We start from the raw sequence: 18,211 nt of genomic DNA on the forward strand, positions 1-18,211 counted from the left end.
TGCGAGTTAGGTGCATTGGCCATGCTGAATTGCCCCTTAGTATCAGGGGGACTGGCAGGGTGATTGTGTGGGGTTGGGGAATCCTGGGTGGAATTGTGGTCGTACAGGTGGATGGGCTGAATGGCCTCCTGCACTATAGGGATTCTATGACTACATCACTGTGGGATCTTGCTGTGAGCAAATTGGCTGTTACATTTCCTACACCACAACTGTGACCACTTCAAAAGGTTCTTCACTGAGTGTAAAACTATATGAAACATCGGGTGGCCGCTAAAGTTTCAATCTGTATGAATGCAAATCTTAATTGCAGACTGCACTCAGACATTTCTCTCCAGCAGAGGGCGGGTACCAGGAATATTACCAGCAGAACATTCCCCCAAAATAACTTTCCTGTCGTCATGGGATGAAGTTGATTTGTGTTTGAGGGTCCGGACTGCTTTCAGGCAGAGAGGAGGAGGGAGAGGAGCAGATCCGCCAGCAGGGATTTGTGGCGTTGTCATGGGGCAGCTGGTTGCTTTCCTCGCTGCGCTCTCTCTGCACCTTTGCAATGCTTTGGCTGGGATGGATTCCTGTTACCAGCAGTCAGGGAGCGCACAGAGGTGCATACCCGAATTCTGCAATGCTGCCTTCGGCCGGACTGTGCTGGCCAGCCGTGTGTGCGGCTCTCCCCTCCCGGAGGAGTTCTGCTTGCAGACCGGGGTGACTGGAGTCACCAAGTCCTGCCATGTGTGCGATGCCCAAGATGCCCAGAGGAGCCACAATGCCAGCTCCCTGAACGACTTCCACAGTGAGGAGGAGCCCAGCTGGTGGCAAAGTCCGTCCATGCTGCATGGGATCCAGTTCCCCAACTCTGTCAACCTGACTCTGCATCTGGGTGAGTGACAGGACCCGGGACCCAGTGCCTGTATCAATCTCTCAGAACATGGGAATTGTTACAATCCTGGCTCACTTCTTACAATCCCTGGATGAGTTGTGAACTCTAGAACCAGTTAGTAATGTGTTACAATACTGTGTCACTTGTTAAACTTGTCAACCTAGTTAACTAGTTAAATTTATTACTATCGTTGAGTGAGTTGTAAACTTTAGAACCATTTAGTAACACCGGGTAACTTGTTAAACTTCTTACAATCCCTGGATGAATTGTAAACTTTAGGACCAGTTAGTAATTTGTTACAATGCTGTGTCGCTTGTTAAACTTGTCAATCAGTGGGTAACTTGTTAAACTTATTACTGTCATTGAGTGAATTGTGAACTTTAAGAACCAGTGGGCGATTTGTTGCAATCCCGTTAAACTTGTTACAATCCACTGAGGCATTTGTTCCAGCCGCTTGTTAAACTTGCAGCAGTGAGTGGGCTGAATTTTAACCCCGTCCCTGAACTTTATTGAGGAAGAGTTTCACTTCGTGTGGGGTGTGGGGTGGGTTGGGTTGGTTTGGGGGGGGGGCGGGGAATCCAGGCAAAATCTGGCGCATGTATCACAAGAGATGTTCTTTCACACGGTCTGAACCGCCTCATGTCCCAGACACCCAGCAAGTTCAAAGATGTAATTTTTCTCTCTGTGAATAACGCGGAGAGGTAGTTGGGGGGTTGTTTTTCTGCTGGGTTGGTTAGTGCGAGACATGAAACTGGAGTTTGATCAGAGGGAAAACTCAGACCTCAGGTTGTATTTTAGTTTCTCAACTCAGTAGAATTGCTTCCCAGTTTAACAGGATCTGTCAACACATAAAAGTTAACATGAAACTGGGAAAAAAAAACAATAATTAAAACAAAATAACCCCAGGGAATATTCTTTACTGGGAGAGGTTGTTATTTCTGTTGCTCTTTAAAACTCCGAGATTTCGAGTCCAAAAAACTTAATCACACAAGTTAATCAATGTTTGAATTGGTCAAACAAGTTAGGCAGCACGGGAGCACAGTGATTAGCACTGCTGCCTCACAGCGCCAGGGACCTGGGTTTGATTCCCGCTTGGGCCACTGTCTGTGCAGAGTTTGCACGTTCTCCCCGTGTCTGCGTGGGTTTCCTCCGGGTGCTCCGGTTTCCTCCCATAGCCTGAAAGACGTGCTGGTTAGGTGCATTAGCCAGGCTAAATTCTCCCTCAGTGTATCCGAACAGGCGCTGGAGTGCAGCGACTAGAGGAGTTTCACAGTAGCTTCATTGCAGTGTTAATGTAAGCCTACTTGTGACGAATAAATAAACGCTAGTAGGCGCTAGGACCACGCAGTGTACCCGGAGTCTTCACACAAAGAGAGGGTGGGCTTTAGAATGTAATCTGACCAATGAGAGCTGGGTATGTAGATTTGGTTCAGGGCATAGAACCCCTGATTCTATCAGCCTTCAGGTATGTAAATTAGGGGGTGGTGTCTCTCACATTCACGTGGTTGAAAGGTTGGGTACATGTGGGTGGGGAGAGCCACACTGTCAGAGGGTCAGTACTGAGGGAGTGCCGCACTGTCAGAGGGTCAGTACTGAGGGAGTACCGCACTGTCCGAGGGTCAGTACTGAGGGAGCGCCGCACTGTCAGGGGGTCAGTGCTGAGGGAGTACCGCACTGTCAGAGGGTCAGTACTGAGGGAGTGCCGCACTGTCAGGGGGTCAGTGCTGAGCGAGTGCCGCACTGTCAGGGGGTCAGTGCTGAGCGAGTGCCGCACTGTCAGGGGGTCAGTGCTGAGCGAGTGCCGCACTGTCAGAGGGTCAGTGCTGAGGAAGTGCCACACTGTCAGGGGGTCAGTGCTGAGGGAGCGCCGCACTGTCAGAGGGTCAGTACTGAGGGAGTGCCGCACTGTCAGGGGGTCAGTGCTGAGGGAGCGCCGCACTGTCAGGGGGTCAGTGCTGAGGGAGCGCCGCACTGTCAGGGGGTCAGTGCTGAGGGAGCGCCGCACTGTCAGGGGGTCAGTGCTGAGGGAGCGCCGCACTGTCAGAGGGTCAGTACTGAGGGAGTGCCACACTGTCAGAGGGTCAGTGCTGAGGGAGTGCCGCACTGTCAGAGGGTCAGTGCTGAGGGAGTGCCGCACTGTCAGAGGGTCAGTACTGAGGGAGTGCCGCACTGTCAGAGGGTGGGGGGGATAGTGGTTGGGGGCGGGGGGTCATTGGTGGCGTGAGGTGCTGCGGGCATCGGCAGTGGAATGAACTGGAGGATCCTGCTGGCTTGAACTTCTGGAATGTTCCAGCCCTTGTGGCACGACTGAGTAGAAGAGTCCCTCCCTGTGCCCTGGCCGATATTTAACCTTCAACCAACATCAACAAAACAGTTTATTAGTTAACATGTTTCCTCCATTAACAACAGTAATTACGTTTCAAAACATATTAAATTGGCTTTAAATCACCTCGTGATGCTTAGTCATTGTGAAATATTCTATTGAAATATTGAAGTTTTCATCCTCCTGTTTTAAAGTATTGCTGTTGTTTTAAAAAAGGGAAGACTTGCATTTTCGTAGCGCCTATCACAATCTCTGGACATTCCAAAGAATTCTGAGATCATCATTGGTTGTCGAGTGCTCTGAGCCATCCTGAGATTGTGAAAGATGCTATAGAAGTCCAAGTTTTCATTCTCCAATGGTTTGTTTTGGTTTATTATTGTCACATGTATTGGTATGCGGTGAAAAGTATTGTTTCTTGCACGCTATACAGACAAAGCATACCATTCATAGAGCACAGAGGGGAGAAGGAAGGAGAGAGTGCAGAATGTAGTGTTGCAGTTACAGATAGGGTGTAGAGAAAGATCAGCTTAATATAAAGTACGTCCATTTGAAAATCATAGAATCCCTACAGTGCAGAAGGAAGCCATTCAGCCCATTGAGTCTGCACCGGCCATAATCCCATCCTGGTCCTATCCCTGCAACCCCACATATTTACCCTGCTAATCCCCTCCCCCTGACACTCGGGTCAATTTAGCGTGGCCGATCAACCTAATCCACACATCTTTGGGCTGTGGAAGGAAACCGGAGCACCCGGAGGAAACCCACGCAGACATGGGGACAATGTGCAAACTCCACACAGACAGCGACCCGAGGCCGGAATTGAACCTGGGTCCCTGGCGCTGTGAGGCAGCAGCGCTAACCACTGTGCTGCCCAGAAGTCTGATGGCAGCAGGGAAGAAGCTGTTCTTGAGTCGGTTGGGACGTGACCTCAGACTTTTGTATCTTTTTCCTGATGGAAGAAGGTGGAAGAGAGTATGTCCAGGTTGTGTGAACCTTCTTCTCCATCCTCCACCCTCACTCCCTGGTGCCTTGGACCAACTGCCCTTTGCTCAGTCATTGACTGCTCCCTTTCTCTCAGTGTACTTGCTCTGTATGTGTTTTATCGATCAGTGGTGGACATTCTGTCGCTGGTTGAGTTGATCCACTTCACAACCCCATGCTCCATTGGGAATGAAGATATGGCCTGTGTGACAGATAGGGCTCCTGTGCGAATCCTTCTTGAAATTCACGTGCTCAGCCGTTGAACTGAGAACTGGCTGTCTTATAATTAATGGATGTGTCTGGCTCAGGCAAAAATGCGGCATTTTATTTGGTGATGTTTTCTTTCGGAAGTATAAATACTCAGTTGGCATGAAGCCCAGCTGAGGTGACGCATAAGGGTTTGCTCCCTGACTTAATGTATTTAGACTTCCGATGTGGGACTGACATCCTCAAATGTCTGGACCTGATTTCTATCTGTGTGTGATAATCGCAGAATCAAATGAGACTTGGAGTCTCTCCTTATTCCACCCCAGTTTTGCTCATCCGAGTGGGCCAGTGTTTTGCAATTTAAAGGGAAAGCCACTCCAGCTCGCTGCCTCTCTCTTTTGTCTGAGACAGAAAGTTGTGCGTTCAATTTCCATTTCATTGAGTCCACAATTCATGTTGATGCTCCCAGTGCAGTACTGAGGGTGTGCCGCACCGACGGAGGTGCAGTATCATGGAAGAAACTTCTGTGACCTCTCAGGCAGACGTAAAGGATTCGCAGGAATATTTCAGAATAGAACACAGAATCCCTCCCTGTCTTCCCAACCATTATTTACCCCTGTCTCTCTGTCTATCTCAGCTTTGAACATACTTAATGACCCAGCCTCTACAGCCCTCAGTGGTAGTGAATTCCACAGATTCACTCCCCTCTGAGAGAAGAAATTTATCCTCATTTCTGTCTTAAATGGGTGATCCCCTTACTCTGAGGTTATGCCCTCTGGACCGAGACTCCCCCACAAGGGGAAACAACCTCTCAGCCTCGACCCTGTCAAGCCCCCTGAGAATCCGATATGTCTCAATAAGGTCATTCTTCTAAACTCCAATGAGCACAGACCCAACCTATCAATCCCCTCCTCATTAGAAAATCCTTCCATACCCGGGATCAACCAAGTGAACCTTCTCTGGACTTCCTCCAGTGCCAGTTATCTTTCCTCAGATAAGAAGACCGAAACTGTTCACAGTATTCCAGGTGCAGTCTCACCAGTGCCTTGTATAGTTGGGCTGGAGAAGGATATGGATATCGGGAAGGGGCGCGATCACGGAGAGATTTGAAGACAAATATGAACTTTTAAAATTTGAGGTGTTGCCAGACTAGGATACAACGTAACAAAAAGAAAAAATCTGGAGAAACTCAGCAGGTCTGACAGTCTCTGTGAAGAGAGAATGGAGCCAACATTTCAAATTTGGATGACCCTTTCTCAGAGTGACGCAGGGTCACGCAGACTCGAAACGTTGGCGAAAGTCTCTTCCACAGATGCTGTCAAACTGGCTGAGTTTCTCCTACATTTTCTGTTCTTGTTTCAGATTCCAGCATCCTCAGGACTTTGCCTTTATCTTCGGATACAGTGTGGGTCAGTGAGCACAGAGGACTGATGGGTGAAAGTTTATTTATTTATCAGTCACAAGTAGGCTTATGTTAACACTGCAATGAAGTTACTGTGACACTCCCCTAGTTGCCTGTTCGGGTACACGGAGGGAGAACTTAGCATGGCCAATCCACCTAACCTGCACATCATTGGACTGTGGGAGGAATCCGGAGGAAACCCACGCAGACACGGAGAGAATGTGCAGACTCCACACTGACAGTGACCCAAGCCGGGGATCGAACCCTGGCGCTGGTGAGGCAGCAATGCTGATCACCGTGCCACCATGCTCCCCTTGGTGTGAATAATTCACTTGGTGTGAGTTAGGGTGTGAACAGCAGAGTGTGGATGAGCTGACGTTTACTGCAAATTATGCACGGTTTTCCTAAATCCCTGAGACGCCTTGGAGCGCTCTTCGCTCAGGGGCTTAACTCTGACGTGTGTTGACCGTGGCTACATTGAGATGTACTGTCACTTTAAACTGTGCTTGGCCCCGGGATTTCCTGCTCCCATTTTGGAGCTGCCGCAGAGTACTCACACCACTCAAACATCTAAATAAACATGGAAATATGTTCAAATTCCTTCCTGGATTCCATGAAGCATGAAACTGAAGACTTATACAGCCAACAAGTGATCATTGTTTAAATCAACATTATTTTATGATGTCTGGTGAATAAATTAATGGCCCACGTGAGTCCAGATTTTTCTTTCCATGAAAATAATGTAAATGATTGCGCAGATTGAGTGATAAACAGGAACTGTCGGGAGTCTGTTAGCTTGCTGTACGATCGTGGGAATGACGGGTGGAGGGACAAAACTCAATGCTCCTTAGGGGTCACATCTGCTCCTCTGTTATAATCCACTGGGTGTAGGTGGCACAGTGGTTAGTTAGCACTGCTGCCTCACAGCGCCAGGGACCCGGGTTCAAGTCTGGCTTCAGGTGACTGTAGGGAGTTTGCACATTCTTCCCATGTCTGCGTGGGTTTCCTCCGGGTGCTCCGGTTTCCTCTCACACTCCAAAGATGTGTGGGTTAGGTGCATTGGCCATGCTAAATTGACCTTTAGTGTCAGGGGGATTGGTAGGGTAAATATGTGAGGTTATGGAGATAGGGTCTAGGTGGGACTGTTGTTGGTGCAGACTCGATGGGCTGAATGGCTTCCTTCTCCACTGTAGGGATTCTGTGATATTATGACTCTGGAGCCAGTTTTTCCTTAATGTGGGTTTATTCACATAATCCAGAGAATACAGGAACAAACTCCTCTTTCCTTTGATAAAAGTAAATTACTGCGGATGCTGGAATCAGCCTTTCGGCTAAGATCAAGTGTAGTTTTGTTGTCCTGCACTTGGCTGAAGTCATGAGGTTACACTGAGGCTTCATTTGAAGCAATTTTTTAAAGCGGCGTCTTGGCTAAGATGCAAATGAGATCAAACCTTGGTGGAGGTGCAATGCCTGCTCCAATCAGCTTGGATCATGTAGATCAAGCCCAAGACAGGAGGTGGTGAGCCTGTCTTGTCAGCTTGGATCTGGAATGTCTCACTTGCTGAGACTTTGAACTGGACTTTGATTGGACTGAATTGGATATCAACAAAAAAAAATCTGAAATTAAAAGAGAAAATGCTGGAAAATCTCAGCAAGTCTGGCAGCATCTGTAAGGAGAGAAAAGAGCTGACGTTTCGAGTCCAGATGACCCTTTGTCACAGCTAAAAGTGGATAGAGCTGTGAAGAAGGCCTATAGTGTGTTAGCTTTTATTAACAGGGGGTTGGAGTTTAAGAGCCGTGGGGTTATGCTGCAACTGTACAGGACCTTGGTGAGACCACATTTGGAATATTGTGTGCAGTTCTGGTCACCTCACTATAAGAAGGATGTGGAAGCGCTGGAAAGAGTGCAGAGGAGATTGACCAGGATGCTGCCTGGTTTGGAGGGTAGGTCTTATGAGGAAAGGTTGAGGGAGCTAGGGCTGTTCTCTCTGGAGCGGAGGAGGCTGAGGGGAGACTTAATAGAGGTTTATAAAATGATGAAGGGGATAGATAGAGTGAACGTTCAAAGACTATTTCCTCGGATGGATGGAGCTATTACAAGGGGGCATAACTATAGGGTTCATGGTGGGAGATATAGGAAGGATATCAGAGGTAGGTTCTTCACGCAGAGAGTGGTTGGGGTGTGGAATGGACTGCCTGCAGTGATAGTGGAGTCAGACACTTTAGGAACATTTAAGCGGTTATTGGATAGGCACATGGAGCACACCAGGATGATAGGGAGTGGGATAGCTTGATCTTGGTTTCAGATAAAGCTCGGCACAACATCGTGGGCTGAAGGGCCTGTTCTGTGCTGTACTGTTCTATGTTCTAAAAGGCATAGAAAGTGGGAGATATTTATACTGCAGGAGGAGGGAATGAAAGATGAGTCACTGCCACATAGCAGTGACTCTAGAGAGCCCATAGAGAGAATAGAAGGTGTGAATGGCCAAATGGCAGAGAACCTAAAATCAGAGGGTAAACTGTGACAGATGAAGATGTGGGGGGAGGGGGGAATGAGTGGGAGAGAGGTAGAATTGAGAAAAAGGGAAGCGAGGGGGGATAAAATAGGGGGAAAGGGGGGGGGGAAGAAAAATAAAGAAATAAAATGTAGAGAACACCTTTTACTTCCACTGGCTACAGATGGAAACCAGCACTTATATCTACTTGAGAATGATGCCCTAACTTCCCCAGTTAGTAGCAGCTGTTCTCTCTTACAGCGACAGCACTTGTTTCAATGTGAGAGGATTACACCTGAGGATATCCTGTGCAGGCCATCTCCCAACCTTCACCTGACTTACACAGCACACACGAGGCCATTCGGTCCGTCTTGCCAGTGCCAGCTCTCTGCCTGCCCTTTCCCCATACCTCCGGAGGAAAGCCCCAACACTTTCGCCCGCCCGCCCGCCCCCCTCTCCCGAGTTGAAATGCTACAGGGGTTCGGAGTGACATCAGCAGACCCTAATTAGCATATTCAAAGAAAGACCCCACCGACCACAGTGCCACCCCCACTCCCCAACCCCACGCCCCCCTCGCCTGCTCAGGTTAAAATTGGGTGAGGTGAGTCAGTGACCCGTCCAATTTCTGTTGCTCAAATTGAATTTGATAACATTCCCATCATCCACTTTGAGGTTTGTTGTGGTGCTTTTTAAATGTTAGTTATTTTTTTTCTGGTCTTTGTTACTGTGTCACCGATGGGGAGACTTTTCCAATACAATTACATCAAGAATACAGCACAGAAACAGGCCATTCAGCCCATCGAGCCTGTGCTGGTGTTTATACTCAGCAAGCCTCCTCCCATTCGCTTTCTATCCCAACCTTCCCCTCTATCTTTCTATTCCCTTTTCTCTCGTATACTCATCTAGTTTCCATTTGAAAGCATTTATTTAGTAACTGTTCCGTGGTTCCTCATTTTGGATTTCCGACAAAGAGGAACATCTTCACCACATTTTACTTTGTCAAACCCGTTTATAATTTCAAACACTCCAACAGGTCGCCTCCAGGCCTTTCCTGAAGAACAAAAGCACCAATTGGTTGAATCTTTCTCAATCTGTTTTCCAGAGAGACTCCTGATTCTCTGCGGGTGGGATTAATCTTTCAGGAGTGTTGTGAGACCGTGGCTCTGTCTGCCCTCTCAGGTGGATATTAAATATTCTAGGACACTGTTCTGAAGAAGAGCGGATGAATTCTCAGTATCACGGCCAATATTTCTCCCTCAGTCAACATCACACAGACAAATAAACCGATTGTTTATCTCATCCCTGTTTTTGGAGGCTTGCTGGGTACTCACATTTCATAGAATCATAGAATCCGACAGTGCAGAAGGAGGCCATTTGGCCCATCAAGTCCGCACCGACCACAATCCCACCCAGGTCTTATCCCCATGCATTTACCCTAGCTAGTCCCCCGACACTAAGGAGCAATTTAGCATGGCCAATCCACCAAACCCGCACATCTTTGGACTGTGGGAGGAAACCGGAGCACCCGGAGGAAACCCACGCAGACATGGCAAGAACGTGCAGACTCCGCACAGACAGCGACCCGAGACTGGAATCGAACCCGGGTCCCTGGCGCTGTGAGGCAGCAGTGCTAACCACTGTGCCACCGCGCAATTGTGACTGTCCTTCAAAAGTATTTCATCAACTGTGAAGTGCTTTGGGATGTCCTGAGGTTGTAACTGAATAAATACTGAACTTTAGTTGGAAACTTTTGTAAAGGTAAGGATTTTATCACCATACCAACACCTAGGCTGGAATTTTACCGCCTCGCCCACCACAGGAATCGGAGCGGGCGAGGGGCAGACCATGGAAAGGTCTGTTGACCTCGGGCGGGATTTTATGATTTCGGGATGATCAAGGCTGGAAAATCCCGTCCCGAGAATGGGAGTCTGAGAGACTGAGTCTGATGTGCCATCTGTTGAAGAGTTGATTTCTCCTTTACAGAATCAGCTATTCCTGTGCTGCAGGAATCCAGCGTTCCAAAGCCTAAGAATGGACAAATTCTGTCTTTCTGTCTCTAGCGGGGTGGCACGGTGGCACAGTGGTTAGCACTGCTGCCTCACAAGCATCAGGGACCCAGGTTCAATTCCGGCCTCGGGTCACTGTGCAGAGTTTGCACATTCTGCCCATGTCTGCGTGAGTTTCCTCCGGGTGCTCCAGTTTCCCCCCACAGTCCAAAGATGTGCAGGTAGGTTGATTGGCCCTAGTAAAATTGCCCCTTGGTGCCAGGGTGATTAGCAGGGTAAATACATAGGGATACGGGGATAGGGCCAGGGTGAGATTGTTGTCGGTACAGGCTCGATGAGCCGAACGGCCTCCTTCTGTACGGTAGGGATTCAATGATTCTATGAGCTCCACCTCTGTATCTCTCTCACCCTTTCTGTCTGCTGTCTCTATCTGAACTTCCCTCTCTCTCTGCCCCTTACTCTCTCTGGCTCTCTTTTTCTTTGCCTTTTCCTCTCTCTCAGTTTCTCTCACGGCACGGTAGCACAGTGGTTAGCACTGCTGCTTCACAGCTCCAGGGTCCCGGGTTCGATTCCCGGCTCGGGTCACTGTCTGTGTGGAGTTTGCACATTCTCCTCGTGTCTGCGTGGGTTTCCTCCGGGTGCTCCGGTTTCCTCCCACAGTCCAAAGATGTGCGGGTTAGGTTGATTGGCCAGTTTAAAAATTGCCCCTTAGAGTCCTGAGATGCGTAGGTTAGAGGGATTAGCGGGTAAAATATGTGGGGGTAGGGCCTGGGTGGGATTGTGGTCGGTGCAGACTCGATGGGCCGAATGGCCTCCTTCTGCACTGTAGGGTTTCTATGATTTCTGAGTCCTCTTTTTTTGTCTGCCTGTCTCTCTCTCCTTTTATCTGTCTCCCTCATCGTCCGCCGACGCATCTTTCTGGGCTGAGAGATTTAGGTCAGGTTGTTCCCAAAGCAGACACAGTCCAAGTATCCCACAGATGTTCCCAATCCAGAGGAAGTTTAGATTCGACTTCCTGCTGTGGGAGATAAAAGACAAAACACTTTGCAACTCCCAGACCTGGGATGTTCCCAAACATTAACAACCGTGTGCGCTTTTTAATCAGACTTAATTTTAATGAGAGCGTGACTGGGCCCCAAGCATTTCACCTCTCCCATACCCATCGCTGTCATGGCAATTTACATTTGCAAATGGGAACATTTCAATCTCACAACATTCAGCAGTAGATTACCCAAGGGGCTGTTAGTAATTATTGGTTTAGTTGAAACCAGCCATGGTCCCATGTCTCATTTTGTTCTTGACGTATCTAATTACACCGTAGAATTATTGAAAACTTGAATGTTTGTCTCTGGTGCTTTTAACTGGATGAGTTGGAGTTTAACGCCATCTCTCTAACTTCCTCCAGCCCTACAATCTTTTTTTAAAAAGTTTACTCGTTAGTCACAAGTAAGGCTTATATTAACACTGCAATGAAGTTACTGTGAAATTCCCCGAGTCGCCACACTCCGGTGCCTGTTTGGGTCAATGCACCCTAACCAGCACGTCTTTCAGATTGTGGGAGGAAATTGGACCACCCGGAGGAAACCCACGCAGACACGGGGAGAATGTGCAAACTCCACACAGACAGTGACCCAAGCCAGGAATCGAACCCGGGTCCCTGGCGCTGTGAGGCAGCAGTGCTAACCACTGTGCCACCGTGCCGCCTTCTCTGCATTCCTCCAATTCTGGCACCTTGAACATCCCTGAATTTAATCACCCCACGATTGGCTGCTGTGCCATCAGCTGCTTGGGTCCCAAGCTCTGGAATTCCCTCCCTAAACCACTGTGACGCTGCGACTCTGGGTTTTGCTAGGGGCTGAGGGGTCAGGGGGTGGCGGGGGTGGGGCGGGGGGGAGGGGGGGGGGGTGGACTTTGGAGGTGGGGAGTAAAGGGGACATTTTGGGCCATGATTACGTTTTGGGTGGGGAAGCTTCACTAAAGTGGAATTTTCATTAGGAGAGGATTTCCTGGGGTGTGGAGGGAGGGGGTTTCAGCTGTGGGGGGTTAAGTTATTTGGGGAAGGGGCTGGGGTTTGGTGGGAGCTGTGTTATGTGAGGTAGGTGAGCTTTGGGGGCGTTGAGTTTGTGTGGGTGTGTGACTTTCGAAAGGGGGAGTGAGTTTTGGTATAGGGTTGAGTTTTAGAGGGTGAGTTTCAGAGGACGGGTGAGTGTGGGGGAGAGTGAGTTCAGAGGTTGTTGAGTTTGAGGGAGTGGGCTTTTGGAGGGGGTGGGCTTTTGGAAGGGGTGGGTTTTGCAGGGTGGGTTTTAGGGATGAGTTTCGGGGAGGGGAGAATGAGTTTTGGAGGGGGTGAGATTTGCAGGGTGGGTTTTAGGGATGAATTTTGGGGGGTGAATTATGGAGAGGGGATGAGTTTTGGAGGGGGTGAATTTCGGGGAGGTCGGGAATGTTTTGGAGGGGGTGAGTTTTGGAGTGGGTGAGTTTCGGGGGTGAGTTTCGGGGAGGTCAGGAGTGAGTTTTGGAGGGAGTGAGTTTTGGAGTGGGTGAGTTTCGGGGGTGAGTTTCGGGGAGGTCAGGAGTGAGTTTTGGAGGGAGTGAGTTTTGGAGGGGTTTGCTCCTGCCTCCTTTGCTCTATTTATCATTCCAAGTTGGCGTTTGTGTCACTCAATGAGTCAGTTTGAGTTTTGTCTGGTCCATGTCCTGCCAAAAGAACACAATCTGAACCTTGGGGCGGTGCTATGGCGTGTACAGGACATCCTATAACTCTGATCTCAGTCGACACTGTCTCCCCAAGGCTGAGAGCAGAACAGAATGAAAAATACCAACAATCTTCAAAAACCTGAATGAGGAAAGCAAAAATTCCTGAAATGCACAGAGGTTCTGCGGTGTCAGATGTAGGGATCTACCCAGTGCAGGTCAATATGGCAGCACAGTGGTTAGCACAGCTGCCTCACAGCGCCAGGGACCCGGGTTTGATTCCTGTCTCGGGTCACTGTCTGTGTGGAGTTTGCACATTCTCACCGTGTCTGTGTGGGTTTCCTCCGGGTGCTCCGGTTTCCTCCCAAATTCTGAAAGATGTGCTGATTAGGGTTCATTGACCCGAACAGGTGCGGGAGTGTGGCGACTAGGGGAATTTCACAGTAACTTCATTGCAGTGTTAATGTAAGCTTTACTTGTGACTAATAAATAAAGGTTTTACTTTTTTCTAACTTTAGAACATGGAATTGTCACATTCCCTCTTGGGATTGGGTGTTAGGGGAATGGTTGGGTGTGGGAGGAGGGAGTGAGATTGGTGTCGGGGAAGAGGTGTCAATGGGATTTAGGGACAGCAAGTGTCAGTGGGATATTAGGCAGGGGGTGTATCAGTAATTTAATCTTATAAATTAGACTGGGACATGATTTAAGTCAGTCGGTGTGTAAAATAGGATAACTTGAGCTTGAATTGATGAAACTAGATTTAAGTTGGCTCTGATAAACTGTTCCTTTTATTGAAAGGGTGCTGAATGTTTTGAAATAATCTCCCAACTAAAATTAAGATGCTGACGGCCTTCAGGTTCAGGGGGTTGTTAAACCTGCCTGGGCTAGAATACTGGAGTGATAATCTAGATGGGCTGAATGGTCTACTTCTTTGACTGTTTGATAGGAATTTGTTATTCTTTCCATTTCTTGAGACTTCACATGGTTTTAAATGGGGGGGAGGTTGGGCAGGAACAGTGGATGTTGGGGTGTCGGGGAGCAGGACTTAGGGGGGTCGTGAGGAGACCCAGAGAGGTTGCTTTGGGGTTGAGTGGGTGCAGTGCAAATCCAGCACAATAGTGCAGGGCCTAAAGGGTTAAGTTACAAAAGGCGATTTTCCGAGACAGGACTTGAGTACAGAAAATTAGAGGGTGACTTCATTGCGGTCTTTAAAATGATTCTGAAGGAATTGATGGGGTAGATAGTGAGAGACTATTTCCTCCCATGAGGGCACTTCAGAGCAAGGGGGAAGAACCTTAAACCTGGAGCCAGGCTGTACAGGGATGATGCAGGAAACATTTCTTCACTCAGAGGGGAGTGGAGTTTTGAGACTGTTTAGCCCAACCCCATAAAGCTGTTGAGGCTGGTGTGGGGTTCGGAGGGGGGGGCGGGGTGGGGGGCGGTTATCTGAACTTTTACAGATGCACCATAGAAAACATTCTTTCTGGTTGTATCACAGCTTGGTATGGCTCCTGCTCTGCCCAAGACCACAAGGAACTACAAAAGGTCGTGAATGTAGCCCAATCCATCACGCAAACCAGCCTCCCATCCATTGACTCTGTCTACACTTCCCACTGCCTCGGCAAAGCAGCCAGCATAATTAAGGACCCCGCGCACCCCCAACATTCTCTCTTTCACCTTCTTCCTTCAGGAAAAAGATACAAAAGTCTGAGGTCACGTACCAACCGACTCAAGAACAGCTTCTTCCCTGCTGCTGTCAAACTTTTGAATGGACCTACCTTGCATTAAGTTGATCTTTCTCTACACCCTAGCTATGACTGTAACACTACATTCTGCACTCTCTCGTTTCCTTCTCTATGAACGGTATGTTTTGTCTGTATAGCGCGCAAGAAACAATACTTTACACTGTCTGATAATGCATGTGACAATAATAAATCAAATCAAATCAAAAATAATCCCAAAGCTGCGATTTATACTTCTGATGGAAGCTCATTGGACAGTAATGCTGGCTCTCTCTCCACAGACGCTGCCTGACTTGCTGAGTGTTTCCAGCATTTTCTGTTTTTATCTCAGATCTCCAGCATCATTCTGCTTTAGCGTCGGTAGATAGTCTTTCGTTGGCTGTGGGCATTAATGGAAATGCAACCAAGGCGGGTGGTTAGAGTGAAGAGGCAGATGAGTCAGAATTTTAATCTAACAGTGGGACAGGAATTACTGGGCTGAATGGCCTCCTCTAGTTCTGATCATCCCTCTGAATAACCCTTTTCAACATTCTTACGGTGTGCCTCAGGATTTTTGATTTGATTTGATTTATTATTGTCACATGTATTAACATACAGTGAAAAGTATTGTTTCTTGCGCGCTATACAGACAAAACATACCGTTCATAGAGAAGGAAAGGAGAGAGTGCAGAATGTAGTGTTACAGTCATAGCTAGGGTGTAGAGACAGATCAAGTTAATGCGAGGTAGGTCCATTCAAAAGTCTGACGGCAGCAGGGAAGAAGCTGTTCTTGAGTCGGTCGGTACGTGACCTCAGACTTTTGTATCTTTTTCCCTGATGGAATAAGGTGGAAGAGAGAATGTCCGGGGCGCGTGGGGGTCCTTAATTATGCTGGCTGCTTTTCCCGAGACGGCGGGAAGTGCAGACAGAGTCAATGGATGGGAGGCTGGTTTGAGTGATGGACTGGGCTTCATTCACGACATGGAGATGTGACTTCTGGTCCCAGGAAAGTGAATTGAACACGAGTGGAACCTACTCGCTGCGGGAGTGATGGCCGCGGCTGCCGACATTCTCATCTCAGAATGAGATGGCAAGATTTGGGTCCAGGCTCCGTGGCAGGGGCTAAGTCCATGAAATAAGGTCGAACACTCCCATGAGGGATTGCTGCATTGTCTTTCAGAAGAAACATTACGTTTATCTCGATGCAAATAATCACCTGCATTTAACCTGCTTGGTCGAAGGTTTTAAGGAGCGTCTTAAAGGAGGATGCTCACAAGACCAGACATAAAGGAATGCAGAGGCCTCGGGGGGAGGGGTGTGTGTGTGGTGTAGAGCTAGGGGTGGTTACAGTGACGGAGATCTATATTTGCCTGGTCTGGTAACCCCCAGAATACACTGTGAGGAGAGCAGGGTAATCTCCCGGTGTTGCTGACAACCAACATTCCTTCCTCAAACAACCACAGCAACAACACAAAAAGAAGTGAGTTTATTTATTAGTGTCACAAGTAAGGCTTACATTAACACTGCAATGAAGTTGCTGTGAAAATCCCCTAGTCGCCACACACCGGCGCCTGTTCGGGGACACTGAGGGAGAATTTAGCACGGCCAATGCACCCTAACCAGCACGTCTTTCGGACTGTGGAGGAAACCGGAGCACCCGGAGGAAACCCACGCAGACACGGGGAGAACGTGCAGACTCCGCACAGACAGTAACCCGAGCAGGGAATTGAATCTGGGTCCCTGGCGCTGTGAGGCAGCAGTGCTAACCACTGTGCCACCTTGCTCCTTCCTGTTGGTCCTCTCACTCCCTGCTGCAGTCCCAGTCTAGCAGCGATGTAGGACCCGGTCAGCTTGGTCTGTGGCGGTACTACCGAGCCGCTCTCAGTGACGGACGGTGAAATCTCTCATCTTGCTGTGCGCCAATTGACGATTGTGTCCTCCTTCATCGGAGCAGCCACCACTCCTCGGGATAGGTCATTGACTGGGATCCTCCGGCCTCCTCCACCCCAACCAGCGGTCATTGTGGTGGGCGGGACGGGAAGATCTGGAGAGCACGCTGGTGTCAGGGACGGAAAATCCCGCCCATTATAAGTGAAACGTATTGCGATGCTTGAGAAATGTAACCCAAATATGCTGCACAATTGGAGGCCATTTGGGCCCTGGTGCCGTGTCCCGGCTCTTTAATAGCGTTTATCCAATTAGTCCTTGCTCATTCCTGTAACTATTTCCTTCAGAATATTCATCCAGTTCCCTTTTCCGTTCTGTTTCCACCGCCCATTCAGGCAACACGTAATAGATCAAAACGACTGATTACTTGGTCTCTTATCGCAAATCTGTGTCCTCTGATTACTGACCGTCCTGCCTGATTCTCCTTTGGTACTCTGTCAAAACCCTCATGATGGTGACCGATTCTATTAAATCTCCCTTTATTAGTGAGCGGCAGTCGTTAGATCTGGGGCCAGCTGTTTTCTTACACCGAGAGTTGATTCCTCAGTCAAGGTTCGGGTGACAAAGCAGTGACGAAACTATCAAAATCTTGTGTGTTTTTTTTCGCTGCTTGAGGATATGTCATGAGGAGGTCAGTGTTTGTACTGGACTCTTTTTTTTTAGAAGCAAAATAAGAAACACATTTCAGTGAGACACGGGCATTGGTGCTGGAACAAGTCTCAGAGTGAGGTTGGGATCAGTTTACATTGGATCAGAACCACTGCTTTTCTTCAAGAAACAATCACACTGCGCAGAGCCCACTGAAATATCAGCACTTTCATCCGGGAAACACTGATCCGCTCAGCCAGGGCTCAATGGGAAACAACATTTCTGAATCAATTGATTGGAAACCCCATTTCAGAGGATTGAGCAGATGAACCTAGGCTGCCACTCCCAGTGCAGTGCTGAGAGAGTGCTGCACTGTCAGAGGGTCAGTGTTGAGGGAGTGCCGCACTGTCAGAGGGTCAGTGCTGAGGGAGTGCCGCACTGTCAGAGGGTCAGTACTGAGGGAGTGCCGCACTGTCAGAGGGTCAGTGCTGAGGGAGTGCCGCACTGTCGGAGGGTCAGTGCTGAGGGAGTGCCGCACTGTCAGAGGATCAGTACTGAGGGAGTGCCGCACTGTCAGAGGGTCAGTGCTGAGGGAGTGCCGCACTGTCAGAGGGTCAGTGCTGAGGGAGTGCCACACTTTTGGAGGGTTAGTACTGAGGGAGTGCCGCACTGTCAGAATCTGCAATCTCTTCATTGAGCATATTCAGTGAACATTCCGTAACGCTAGTCAGATCAAAACAGGATTATCTCTGATCCGGCTACTACCTTCCCTGTTTAATCTTTCCTTTCAAATCCTTCTGTGCTGTTTCCGGTTGCTCCCCATTTTCTCACCTGTTTTTCATTGCAGTAAAAACCACACTGTTTACTTGTCTCTCTATCTCTCTCTCCCTTTTTCTATCTCTCTCTCTCTCTCCCTTTTTCTCTCTCTCTCTCCCCACACAAGAAAAAACAAACACAAATTATAATATATAAG

The 18,211-nt window shown here is 48.6% G+C and overlaps 1 protein-coding gene across 1 annotated transcript in view; it reads left to right on the plus strand.

The window, feature by feature from the left end:
- Positions 1–463: 463 nt before the first annotated feature.
- The window catches only part of LOC144503042 (laminin subunit gamma-3-like), a 101,912-nt gene continuing 84,164 nt past the window's right edge, over positions 464–18,211 (plus strand). Inside the window, exon 1 of the mRNA XM_078227544.1 lies at positions 464–874. Within this exon, the coding sequence (XP_078083670.1) occupies positions 499–874 (376 nt within the window). The 5' untranslated portion in view covers positions 464–498. The remainder of the gene's footprint in view (positions 875–18,211) is intronic.

Source organism: Mustelus asterias, chromosome 13 (assembly GCF_964213995.1).
Source record: "Mustelus asterias chromosome 13, sMusAst1.hap1.1, whole genome shotgun sequence".
In the NCBI taxonomy this organism is placed as follows: domain Eukaryota; kingdom Metazoa; phylum Chordata; class Chondrichthyes; order Carcharhiniformes; family Triakidae; genus Mustelus; species Mustelus asterias.